Genomic DNA, 14,638 nt, shown 5'->3' on the forward strand with positions numbered 1-14,638 from the left:
GAGCATCTTGAGAAGCCACTGCTTTTCCTGTACAAGAATAAATTTTCATTTCAGAAATCGATAAGATCATACCAGAGGACATAAAACTCGCAAAACATGATTTATGCAATATAGAAAAGATGCTCACCTTCTTAGAGATGCAATGAATTCCTGCTTACTGGCAGCTTGCATGTCCTCTTTTTCCTTGGTCAAACCAATCATGATCGACAGGATGTTGACGGTTTGTTTAAATACTATTGGTCAAACCAATCATGATCAATCTTCATGTGTCTTTTTCTACGAGTGAGACTTTTATCAATGTGTCTCCTATGGGTGTATTGATGGGGATTATAAGTCGAATCAGTTGTGGTAGTTGGAGGAGACGAGGAAAGTGTATTGATGGTGATTTGGATTTTTTGTTTAGATGTATCAGAGGATTTTAATGGCTTTCCTAGATTTAGATTATTTAGATTATAGATGAGGAAAGTGATCTGCGGATGTTTCTGTTCAATTTTTTTTATTTTGTTTAGTGTATCAATCTTAGCCATCTATTTCCCTTTATTCAATGGCTGAGATTTGTGAGCACACAAACTCACAACTCACCGTAAGAGCAAACTCACGAGATCCCGCCTCTCTCTCTCTCTCTCTCTCTCTCTCTCTCTCTCTCTCTCTCTCTCTCTCTATATATATATATATATATATATATATATATATATATATATATATATATATATATATATATATATATATATATATATATATATATATATATATATATATATATATATATATAGGCAAGATCCGGTGAGTCCACCTATATTTTTATATTTTTGCGTCTCATGAGTCCACTTATGTATCACACAATGTATACAAGAATATCACTTTTTTCTTTCACAGTAATTTTATTTGACGTACAGGTTTTAACTTTTTTGCTATGTCCACGACCATACCTGTAACGCCCCAGTCTAAACCGGGTCGGGAGCGGTTACTTATGATTGCTCACCAGGCTGTGTACATGGCCCACAGATCAACACGAGTCCTTTATAGCGCATTTTACCCTCACTCATGCGTATCCTGGAAACCTTCCCAGGAGGTCACCCATCCTAAGACTACTCCCAGTCAAGCACGCTTAACTTTGGAGTTCTTTCGCATGGATGACCATAAAAGAAAGTGCACTTTGTTGATATGAGTAGTACTTCCAATTCCTTTAAGCACTAGTCATTTAAGCCTATCACTGGACCTCTTCAATTACCGTGGGGTGTTACAGTCACCCCCACTTGAAGAACGCAACGTCCTCGTTGCGCCTGGGAGCATAACCGCTAACCCAGAATCCTCCCCCGCTAGGTGTGTGATCACAATGGAGCGTATAACCACTGCCTCCGATCACCACACGGTCGCAGAGTTGCTCTGATACCACTTGTAACGCCCCAGTCTAAACCGGGTCGGGAGCGGTTACTTATGATTGCTCACCAGGCTGTGTACATGGCCCACAGATCAACACGGGTCCTTTATAGCGCATTTTCTCCTCACTCATGCGCATCCTGGAAACCTTCCTAGGAGGTCACCCATCCTAAGACTACTCCCAGTCAAGCATGCTTAACTTTGGAGTTCTTTCGCATGGATAACCATAAAAGAAAGTGCACTTTGTTGATATGAGTAGTACTTCCAATCCCTTTAAGCACTAGTCATTTAAGCCTATCACTGGACCTCTTCAATTACCGTGGGGTGTTACAATACCCCCATTGGTGTCTTCTATTTAATAGAACGCTATCCTCCCTTTCATTAATTCTCACAATGATACAATCACGCATGATGTTACTGTTGCGTCTGCCGGCGAGAGAGGTTGTCGGCGTACCTCCTCCGACCACTCCAGTTTCTTCTTTCGCACCACCGACAACCAACCTCGACGTGCCTAATGTCACTCAATAACTCTGATCGCCTATCTCTTTTTTCCCTCTTTTACAGCTTACTTTACTCCGGCAACCACTGACGGCGAGGAACGTTGTCGGCGCGTCATTACGCCCTTTTCCCACCATTTTTGTCTGTTCCCACCAACAAATACCTTCTGCCTCTCACTCTTCATGTAAATCTACTAAACAAAAAAAGAATTTCAAAAATTTTTTGGTAAAGGTGAGCTTGTCGAAGATTTCTTATTTTTCGTTCGCTATTGCCGGAATCGTGTGGGGTAAGGGGTGCGCCTGATTTGTTCGGCAATGGCAAGAGTTTGTTGTGGCTGGTGGATGTCCGACGAGGGTGCGACGGGTTAGGTGACAGGTGTGTGTCGTCTTTATTGTCGGAGAAATCGCAGGCGTGGGTATGGTCGTGGACATAGCAAAAATCATATTATCGCAACCAAATACACAATACTCAAGAGCACGTGCACTCCCCAAAGCGATCTTGACGCGATGTTCCATGTCAACGGTTTACTGTATTCATCTTCAAGATGTAGGAAGTCATGCAGGGATCCATTCTTATGGAACTCGTAAATTAGCAAGTGCTGCCTATGTTCTGAGCAATAACCAACCAACTCAGTAACATTTGAATGATGTAACTGGGAGATACTGGCAACAACTTCAGTGAAATCTCTGCTATGGTGTAAATTTCCATAGAGTGTATGCATTCCCAATATGGTAGTTTTATTTGACGTACAGGCGGAATAACGAACGCCAGCGATCTCGTCACCGTTGGGGTCATCGATAAAGAAGGTATTGTGACTGACAATGAAGATGGTGAAAGGCGGAATTAGGTTCAGTGGTGTGATATTGTATAGTATAACTCGTGATATTGTGTAGTACAACGAGTGATATTATTTATCGTAAGGTGTAATATTATTTTAAATAACTTGTGATACTCTTTTACTGTGACATAAATACAGCTTAGATTTTTAAAAAAGAAAAAAAAAACTAAAAAAAGATTTTTTTTTTTTTAAAAAAAAAACGTGATATTTTTGTGTATAACATGTGATACATAAGTGGACTCACGGGAATAAAAAAGATAGGGTGGACTCATGTGATCCTAATTATATATATATATATATATATATATATATATATATATATATATATATATATATATATATATATATATATATATATATATATATATATATATATATATAGAATTGAGATTCTGTGAGAACTACCAAGATAATGAGAACCGTGAGAACTCTACCTTACGGATACTTTCTTTAAAAAATAACGACATATTTGGATTCGGCATTGAATTTTATGGTAGATAACATATTTCTTGGTCCAAAAAGTATAAACTATTGACGGAAATCAAAGTGACTTTCATTTTGTTAATTTTCATGCATCTGCTACTCATTTTCATTTAACTAACAATATTCATGCACCTAATATTCGTTTTAGTGCATCGATAGCCATTTTAGTATACTCAATTGTATTTTTTTACATTAAGTTTATTTATTGTTAATAAAATCAATAAATTTTGTTTAGGTATGCTAAAAAGTGTGTTTGAATAAACTAAACTAAGGGTAAATGATCCATCAAAACTTTCGGAATAAGATTTGATGATGATTTAGTAAGGGTTCTCACGGTTATCATTATGTTGGTGGTTATCACCGGAGGATCGACCTATATATATATATATATATATATATATATATATATATATATATATATATATATATATATATATATATATATATATATATATATATATATATATATATATATATATATATATATATATATATATATATATAGAATTAGGTTCAAGTGAGTCCTCTACTCTTAGATGAGTCCCTAAGTCCTATTTCTAACCCTTAGATCATAGAAAATGGATGGCTAAGATTAAAAAAAAAAAAAAAGAGGGGAGATATAAAACCAAGCAAACCCTAATACATCCTCACTCACTCATTCATTCTGTCTGCTCCCTCCTCTCTCCTCTTCTCCCTCCTCCCTTTGTTTCCACCACCATCGTCACCACCAGTCCGTCGCCGCCACCACCTGCAACTACAACAGCCCCCATCGACAACAACGACGCCTACAGCTACACCATCACTGCTGTCACCACCCGTCACTCTCCCTCTTGCAGCCGCCCACGCCGCCACCACCATTGACTCGCCTGATCCCCACGCCGCCTACCTCCTGACAACGACTCATCACTTCCACACACAACCACCACGCCGACACAACAACACGACACCACCACACCAACAGCCACTTCTTCGTCTTCTCCCTTATGCTTTTTTTTTTTCAGATCTAAAAAATAGTGTTTGTTATTGGTTGTTTCGTCTTCTCCCTTTCGCATCAAGCAAGTTTATGGTTGGAAGAGTCATGGTTGGACTCGTTTTTTCAGATCTGCATTTTTTTGTTGCTGTCAGGTTGTTGTTGTTGTTGGTGGCGACGACAAAGGACTGAAAGGAGGTTATTGTTGTTGGTGGTTATGGGCATTTTCAGATTTTTTTTCGATTGAAATTGTTTGGGTGCGGGATGTTGGGGTGGTGGTTGTGGTTCGGATGAGGTCGGACCGGATTAGTTGTGGTGTTGTTGAAGTGAAGGTGGTGGTTGATGGTGGAGGAGGTGAAAGTGGCGGTGGTTAATATAAACCGTAGAGAACATGACTTGATAAACATTAAAGTTTCAAACATATACTATTAAACTTTCAATCATATACCATTAAAGTTAATAAAAATTTTATATATAAAATGACTCTTTAAGCAATAAAGTTACAAACGTATACCATTAAAGTTTCACTCGTTTAACATTAAAGTTTAATTTATAAATCAGTGAAATTGCCTAAAAAAATTAAAGTTTCTCGTTAATAATAAAGTTTCACTTGTAAAACATTAAAATTTGAAATGGTGAAATTATACAAAATTTAGTCATAATTACGTTATTACATAAATTCTAATTTTGATATTGGAAAATGACCTAAAAAAATTAAAGTTTCAGTTTTAACCATTAAAGTTTCACTTGTAACAAATTAAATTTTTTCTTTTAAATCAGTTAAATTACATAAGTATGGATCAAAATTACATTATTATATAAATTTAAATTTTTATAATTAAAAATGACCTAAAGAAACTAAAGTTTCACTTTTAAGCATTAAAGTTTCACTCGTAAAACATTAAAGTTTTATTCAAAAAATCAAATTTATATTTAAAAATACATTGAATAACATAAATTTAATTTTTTTTTTTACAAAATGACTATAAAAGATTAAAGTTACAATCGTAAAGAATTAAAGTTACACTTATAGATTAAAGTTATACTTATAAAACACTAAAGTTTCATTTAAAAAGTTTCAAATCTCAACCATCAATCTTAGAAGATCAATGGCTTAGATTAGGACTTAAGGACTCACCATTTTAGGTGGACTAATTTGAACTTGCCCCCTCTCTCTCTCTCTCTCTCTATCTTTCTCTCTCTCTCTCTCTCTCTCTCTCTCTCTCTCTCTCTCTCTCTCTCTCTCTCTCTCTCTCTCTCTCTCTATATATATATATATATATATATATATATATATATATATATATATATATATATATATATATATATATAAGAAGGATCAAGTGAGTCCACCTTAAGTCATTAAGTCCATAAGTCCCATTTAGAGCCCTTAGATTGTGAGGATGAATGGCTAAGATTACACCAAAAAGCAACTTATAACATTATAATAATATGTAGAGTATTTACCTCTCTCCTTAGGGTGATAGACTCACTGTTTAAATTCTGCATGTTTGTTCCTCCATCAGTCATACGCACGTTATTCAACTTCCCTCCACTATCTCATACAACTCCTCTAATAATTTCAAAAAACCGTCCTTACTAAATCTTATCTTTCATCTCACATTTCTTCCATTTTCTTTTCTACATATCCCCTTCCTTACCAAATACAACAAATCCATTTTCTTCTCTATATTTTATCCCATTCAAACGCTCGTAGTTCCTATCTTTGTTTCTTTACCTCACTTTGAAGGTAATTCATTGATCATCCTTTATTCTTTTCTTTGTTGTAATTTTTTAAATTTGTAAATTATCCTTGAGTCGTAATTGTTATATTGGGGTTATTTCATTTTTGTATTTTGTTATTTATGAGTTTATGATTTTATTGCATGCTTAAATTTATGTGATTTTTATTATATTTGATTATCCATAAACATTTTGATTCATTATCATGTTTGAATTTAATTCTAAGTGGGTAGTGTAAATATTATAGTCTTTGAATTGCTAATTAAATTGATAGTGTAAATTTGAACTGATGGGTAGTGTGAATGTATTTGTTAGGGTTTCAATCGAGCCTGTTTTTGGGGATTGTAAATGTGATGTAATTGGGACTGTGAATGTGAGGACAGCCCAAGTGTAAATGTGAACCAAAAAAAGTGTAAATGTGAACAAATAGAAAGTGTAAATGTGAATATATGAGAAGTGTAAATGTGAACAAATAAAGTGTAAATCTGACTAAATTGGAAGTGTAAATGTGAAGATACTAAAAGTGTAAATGTGAGGATAGAGTAAGTGTAAATGTGAACACCTAAAGTGTAAATCTGACTAAATTGAAAGTGTAAATGTAAAGATATTGGAAGTGTAAATGTGAGGATAGAGTAAGTGTAAATGTGAACACTTAAATTGTAAATCTGACTAAATTGGAAGTGTAAATGTGAAGATAATGGAAGTGTAAATGTGAGGGTAGGAGAATTGTAAATGTGAACAAATAAAGGGTAAATCTGACTAAATTGGAAGTGTAAATGTGAAGATACTGGAAGTATAAATGTGAGGGTAGGAGAATTGTAAATGTGAACAAACAAAGGGTAAATCTGACTAAATTGGAAGTGTATATGTGAAGATACTGGAAGTGTAAATGTGAGGATAGGAGAAGTGTAAATGTGAACAAATAAAGTGTAAATCTGACTAAATTGGATGTGTAAATGTGAAGATACTGGAAGTGTAAATGTGAGGATAGAGTAAGTGTAAATGTAAATGTGTAGACTGTTATAGGTTGATTGATATTGTGCATTTCTTATGTACTTTTTTTTCCGATTCGGATGGTATCGATGGAGAACTACGAAAACGAAGAACAACCACAAGTTACCCCTCTTTTCCGTTAAGTGTCGCCCCAACATGCTTCACAAGCTTATTAGTAAGCTTAACATTGCTCAACGAGCCATTTGTCTGAGGATTGGATTTGGGGGCTGCTTCATCTTAAACTCAGAACTTTCCCGCTTTCACATGTTCCTGAATTTCTCGAGGCTTTCAGCGATGGTTCTTATGTTTTCAGGGCGTCGGAGTTGAAGGAGTTTATGGTTACTAAGTATGATGTCTATGACTAAATTGCAAGTGTAACTGTTAACACACTTGCAATTTAGTCACATTTACACTTTAAGTGTAACTGTTAACACACTTAAAAGTGTAAATGTTAACACTGAAATTGAAGAATAGTTTCATTCAGATGAAACTATTATTGACAGTGTAAACTTTATCATACTGAAAGTGTTAATGTAAAACACTGAAATTGAATTTCAGTGTAAATGTGGTGACATGGCAAGTGTAAATGTGGTGACATGGCAAGTGTAAATGTTAACACCAGTTACTTGAAAATATGTGTAACTGTTACTTAAAATAACATAAGTAATCCAAAATAAGTTCAAGTAACACAATGTTTGGCTATCTAATAAAACAGGGAGATTTTGGTCTTATGATAGTGTAACTCTAATGTTGGTGTTACTAAAAGTTACACCAACTGCAGTTCAAAGTTACGCTGCCATGAGACCAATTCCTAATCGCTCGCTCCAGTTATAGCACATCAAAGTTTTAAGTTACACACTCAAAATATATAGAGCAACATTTGTCACGATCGCGTCTATTCTTGTTCGATTCCAGCTCTTCCTCCTCCTCTCCTTCATCCTCTTCTAGTTCAGACGACCCTTCGCACAATGGCGTGTGTTTGAGAAGGGGTTAGGCGATTCCTCTTGTCGTGATTTGTCATTCTCTTGCAATTCTTACACTTACGTTTGGGTTTCTAGCCAACACCATTGCTTTTGTTTTGGCTGACAAAGAATCTTTTCCGGTACCCTTGTTTTTGAATTCTTTGGTGGCAATATCGTCACTACCTCACATGCCGTACAATTCAGAAATTTCTCCATTTGTTGATTTTTATTCAACACTTCCTTAATGGTGACAACGCTTTGTTTAAATGCCCTAATTACGTTGGAAAATTTGTCAACATCGCCTACTCCTTTGTCTCGAAGGAGCCCTACAACTTCATGAACTTCTGACCACATTATTGACATTGCAATTTGTTTTTCATCGATGACTTACATGTTTTCTGTCTCTTCACCATTAGTATTGAAAATCCTTAATCGGAGATACTCTTTCATCCATCTATTTACAACATAATCTTCCGGTATAGTCTTTATCCCACTTCTTTGAAAAAATCCATATTATATGGCGGCATAGGATTAGGTTCTTTTAAACATCGTATAAGCTGCATGACTTGCTTTACGTGTACTGTGTCATCGATTAAAGCTAGCATGTAAGTGTGAATGTTAAAAATAGTGTCACTGATTATATAGAAATTTAAATGAGATAAAAAAAGAAACTGTAAATGACATATCATGGAAAGTGTAAATGTCATATGATGTAAAGTGTAAATGTCATGAATTGTAAAATGTAAATGTTAAGTTATTAGAAGTGTAAATGTAAACTAATAGGAAGTGTAAATGTCATGAACTGTAAAGTGTAAATGTTAAGTTATTAGAAGTGTAAATGTTAAGTTATAGGAATTTAAATGAGATAAAAACAGAAAGTGTAAATGTCATATGATGTAAAGTGTAAATGTCATGAAGTGGAAAAGTGTAAATGTCATATGATATAAAGTGTAAATGTCATGAATTGTAAAGTGTAAATGTTAAGTTATTAGAAGTGTAAATGTAAAGTAATAGGAAGTGTAAATGTCATAAACTGTAAAGTGTAAATGTTAAGTTATTAGAAGTGTAAATGTTAAGTTATAGGAATTTAAATGAGATAAAAACAGAAAGTGTAAATGTCATATGATGTAAAGTGTAAATGTCATGAACTGTAAAGTGTAAATGTCATGAAGTGGAAAAGTGTAAATGTTAAGGTATAGGAAGTGTAAATGTAATATCATTGAAAGTGTAAGGCCCTGTTCTTTTGGACTGAAATTGTATGAATCGAATCGAATCGAATCGAATCGAACTTAATGGAGTGAATCGAATGAACTAAACTTAATAGAAGTGAATCGAATCGAATCGAATGAAATAATAATAAAAAGATTATATTATTATTATTATTATTATTATTATTATTATTATTATTATTATTATTATTATTATTATTATTATTATTATTATTACTATTACTATTAATAATAATAATAATAATAATAATAATAATAATAATAATAATAATAATAATAAATATTATAATAAAAATAATACCAATAATAATAATAAATATTATTATAATATTATTCATTAATAATAATATATTAACATAAACTAAGAATAATAATATAATAAGATATATAAAAAATAAAATATTAATATAATAATAAATAAAGTAACAATAATAATAATATATTAGTAATATAAATGATAACATTATTAATAATAATATAATATATTAATAATAATAACCAAAAAATAAATAATATAATAATAATAATAATAGGTCTAATATAATAACTTATTAACATAATAATATTAAATATAATAATAATAATAATAATAAATATGTGATTAATAATATTAATAATGAGTATATTAATAAAATAATAAATATTAAGTAATAACTTATTAATATAATAATATTAAATATAATAGTAATAATAAATATGTTATGAATAATATTAATAATAATAAATATATTAATAAAATAATAAATATAATATAATAATAATAATAATGATAATAATAATAATAATAATAATAAATGTATTAAATATAAATATAATAATATAAACAATACGAATTAATTATTAATAAATATCATAGTAATATAATAAATATAAAAATAATATAATAATATAAAAATAATATAATAATAATATAATAATAATATAATAATAATAATAATAATAATAATAATAATAATAATAATAATAATAATAATAATAATAATAATAATAATAATAATAATAATAATAATAATAATAATAATAATAATAATAATAACATTAATATAAAAATAAGAATAAGAATATCAATAAGAATAATAATAGTAATGTTGAAATAAACTGAACTCAATCAATCAATCGAATCAATTGAATCGAATCGAATCGAATGAATCAATTGAGTGAATCGAACTAAACTAATTAGAACAGAAATTAAGTCCAAAAGAACAGGGCCTAAATGTCATATAATCTAAAGTGTAAATGTCATGAACTGTAAAGTGTAAATGTCATGAACTGTAAAGTGTAAATGTTAAGTTATAGGAATTTAAATGAGATAAAAACAGAAAGTGTAAATGTCATATGATGTAAAGTGTAAATGTCATGAACTATAAAGTGTAAATGTCATGAAGTGGAAAAGTGTAAATGTTAAGGTATAGGAAGTGTAAATGTAATATCATTGAAAGTGTAAATGTCATATAATCTAAAGTGTAAATGTCATGAACTGTAAAGTGTAAATGTTAAGTTATAGGAATTTAAATGAGATAAAAACAGAAAGTGTAAATGTCATATGATGTAAAGTGTAAATGTCATGAACTGTAAAGTGTAAATCTCATGAAGTGGAAAAGTGTAAATGTTAAGGTATAGAAAGTGTAAATGTCATATGATGTAAAGTGTAAATGTCATGAATTGTAAAGTGTAAATGTTAAGTTATTAGAAGTGTAAATGTAAACTAATAGGAAGTATAAATGTCATGAACTGGAAAAGTGTAAATGTTAGGAACTAGAAAAGTGTAAATGTTAAGGTATAGGAAGTGTAAACTACCTGGACTGTATGCAACTTCAAAATTCTTCTTTCTGGATGAATCTTTTACAGTAGTTACCTCTAGCTCGCCTCTCTCAGTGAAACCTCCTGTTCTGCATGTATCAATTGAGAAGATGGCTTCTTCTTTGAATTTCTGGAAAGCTGAATAGGTGTACACCTTTGCAGCATGAATCTCTAATGCCAGATGTGTTGACGCCGCTGCGGACGAGTGCTTATCCATGTTGTCAAGCTGCTTCTGTGTATGTCTTTGTTGGTCCATAGCGCTCTCAAAACGCATCCAAAACTCAAACAATATTCCTGACTTATGCTCAAACCTCTTGAAAAAGCTATTTTCGCTCTCTGATCTTTGAGTCGTCCTCATAATCGACGCCATCCTCAAGTCTCTGCAATGCGCCATCACCCATTGTCCCCTTATAGCATATGTATCTGCAAACCAATCATTTACGCCAACACCATGATCTTCAATTATTTGCTCCCAGATACCATCAAATTCTGCTGCTTCAAGCTCATCGTCCCATATAATGTCATTAATTTTACACATGAAGTCATTATAATCACTCCTAGAGACACCAAACTTACTGGGCATTTTGTTCATTATATGCCACATACAGAACTGATGGCGCTCTGTCTTGAAAACAAGAGGGACAGATTTGATAATACCTGGGTCCTGATCTGTAATTATGTACTCGGGTTCCTTACCCCCCATTGCTTGTAAAAACCGGCTGAAAACCCAATTAAATGACTCATAATCTTCCTTTGCAATTAGAGCCCCACGTAACGTCACGGATCGTTTATGGTGGTCAACACTGTGAATGGTGTGAATACCATAGAATACTTATTGGTGGAGTAAGTTGGGTCGAATGACACCGCATCACCAAAAATTTTGTAATTATCTCGGCAAGATCCGTCCGCCCATATGGCCCTACGTAGGGTCGCCATCATCGTCAAGGTCATAGTCAAAGTAGAAACCTATTCTTGTTTGAGTTATTTCCTTGAAATGGTCAACAAACAACCGACCATCCGTTCGTGAATGAAACATTTAACATCCCTATGGAAGTTCTTAAAATCATTTAAGCTTGCTCCAATGTTCTCGAATCCATTCACTTGTTCTTTGCAGATTCTGTATGTCTTTGTTGGTCCTATCTTCAGCTGCCAATCAATCATTAACAGATACGTCGTATAAATATAACATGAATGGAATTATTTATTTAGTATAGAGAGTGATTATATATTACAAACCTTTGAGTTCGAAACGATTATCATCTTGTGATAATCTGTTATGTTACGCGAGAATTTCTGGAACTCTCTGTCCTTAAGTGAGATAAGCTCGTGATTGTGACCCTCGTGGAACCGGTCAATTAATAAAAGACCATTCTTCATATATAGTCGTATCCTTGCTTTACACCCCACTCTAGTGACCCTGAATATCCTCTGTAACTTCCCCCCAACCAGTCCGTCATCCCGATCTTTACTGGGCTTCTTCTGAGCGAAACCTTCTCGATTGCAGACGAAGAGCTTTGACTTGATCTCACCGCCACGCCATTTTTGTTGTTGTGTACCTACGTACATCAAACCCACAAGCAATGGCGTATATCTTATAAAAAGTCATCGCGTCCTCAACCCCCCAAACTCCTGCCCGATGTACGGTGTAAACCTCTTCTCGACCTCCCTACACAGCTCCTGCCTGTCAGGTTGAACTCCATTCTGTTTTAGCAAGTCTGTAAATGTGCACAGAGTGTAAGTGTAAATATAAATGTCATCAGATATGAAGTGTAAGTGTAAATGTCCATAGAGTTTAAGTGTAAATGTCATCAGATATGAAGTGTAAGTGTAAACGTAAGTCGAAATAAAGTGTAAATGTAAAAGGAATGTTCCATAAATGTAAATATTCCAAAAGTGTAAATGTCCAAATTATGATGTCCCAAAAGTGTAAGTGTAAATTTAAACATCCAAAAATGTAAGTGTAAATGTCAGCAGAAACGAAGTGTAAATGTGCTGTTCTGAAAGTGTAAATGTCAGCAAAAGTGTAAATGTGGTCAGAATGCTAACTCACAAAAAAAATATAACAATAAAAATGCAAAGGTGACTATAACAATTAAAAAGTGTAAATGTAAAACTACACCAAAAGTGTAAATGTCAGTAGAAATGCAGTGTAAATGTGATGGTGTAAAAGTGTAAATGTTAGCAAAAGTGTAAATGTTGTCAGAATGCTAACTCAAATTATAACAATAATAATAACAATTAAAAGGTGGCTATAACAATTAAAAAGTATAAATGTAAAACTATAGCAAAAGTAAACATCCAAAAGTGTAAGTGTAAATGTTAGCAGAAATACAGTGTAAATGTGATGCTTTAAAAGTGTAAATGTCAACAAAAGTGTAAATGTTGTCAGAATGCTAACTCAAATTAAAACTATAATAATAACAATTAAAAGGTGACTATAACAATTAAAAAGTGTAAATGTAAAACTATAGCAAAAGTAAACATCCAAAAGTGTAAGTGTAAATGTCAGCAGAAATGCAGTGTAAATGTGATGGTTTAAAAGTGTAAATGTCAGCAAAAGTGTAAATGTTGTCAGAATGTTAACTCAAATTAAAGCTATAATAATAACAATTAAAAGATGACTATAACAATTAAAAAGTGTAAATGTAAAACTATAGCAAAAGTGTTTATGTAAATGTTGTCAGAATGCGTTGATACTACTCAAAACTCAAATTAATGAAAACCCAGCATGAAGATTTACTTCTAACAATCTTCATTTCAAACCCAGTAACAAATAATAATAACAAGAATGAACAAATTCGATGACATGCAAATTTTATCACGACCTTCATCCATCCTATTCAACTGAAAATAATAAAACGTGACTGAAAACAATGAATAAAATGAAGAAATACCATTGATGCCATCTATTATTTGCATGTTTACGCTGATTTGCAAGATTTAGAGAGAACTTTAGCTGAAAAGTTTGTTTTCAAAAGGAAGAACCCAGTTTTAGAGAGAAGAAAGAAAGAATCCAGTTGGAAATAAGTGTGTTAAGGAAGGAAGAATGTGGGAGTGTAAACATAGTACAAAGGATATATTCTTTTGTCCGCCAGTTTTGATCATTGGGAAGGACAACTTGCAGGAAATGTTGTCCTCTTTCCTACCCAAGCTTTTCTCTTTTTTTTGGCCTATTGATACGTGTCGTCAAGCGTATACAAATTAATAATTTATAATCCTATCTTAACCTCAAAAATAACAAACGTAGTAAAGGATAAGTAGGGTCGATCCCACGGAGAGACTGGAAAAACTAATTAACTATCGAGTACTTTTATTCACTAACTTACATATATACCATTTATTTACATATTTACAGCTATTAACATTATGTACGATTAAGGGGGTTTCATTTGTGATTAAAACTAAACTAAGAGGACCGAATACTAATGCTAGACGCGAAGTCAAATACCCTATTAAGCACATATTCTTATGGTAATTTTAGCTTGTCAACCGATTATTGTTTACGTCAAATCTCCATATCATTTATAGATTAGCTGCGGAATTAAAGATAACAATAACTCCCTATCCTCTCTTAGATTACAACCGACATGAACTAAGCCTAGACCGATTCTTAACTAACCGACCGATGTAAGTTTGTCGCGCCTTACTAAAGACCGTATTAGAAGCATTATCGAACCAAGAAGACGTCATTAACCCAATTAATCCCTTGTTGTCGTCACTACCTAAAGATTAGTGACCAAAT

The 14,638-nt window shown here is 32.6% G+C and overlaps 1 protein-coding gene across 1 annotated transcript in view; it reads right to left on the reverse strand.

Annotated features, from left to right (window-relative positions):
• Window positions 1-14,638, reverse strand: part of LOC141620150 (protein FAR1-RELATED SEQUENCE 5-like) — a 35,654-nt gene that overhangs the window by 723 nt on the left and 20,293 nt on the right. Inside the window, exons 3-6 of the mRNA XM_074437093.1 lie at window positions 12,133-12,452; window positions 11,911-12,042; window positions 10,894-11,647; window positions 1-27 (exon numbers count right to left, since the gene is read on the reverse strand). The exon at window positions 1-27 is cut by the window's left edge and continues 24 nt beyond it. Of these exons, the coding sequence (XP_074293194.1) occupies window positions 1-27; window positions 10,894-11,647; window positions 11,911-12,042; window positions 12,133-12,452 (1,233 nt within the window). The remainder of the gene's footprint in view (window positions 28-10,893; window positions 11,648-11,910; window positions 12,043-12,132; window positions 12,453-14,638) is intronic.

This window comes from Silene latifolia, chromosome X, assembly GCF_048544455.1.
Source record: "Silene latifolia isolate original U9 population chromosome X, ASM4854445v1, whole genome shotgun sequence".
In the NCBI taxonomy this organism is placed as follows: domain Eukaryota; kingdom Viridiplantae; phylum Streptophyta; class Magnoliopsida; order Caryophyllales; family Caryophyllaceae; genus Silene; species Silene latifolia.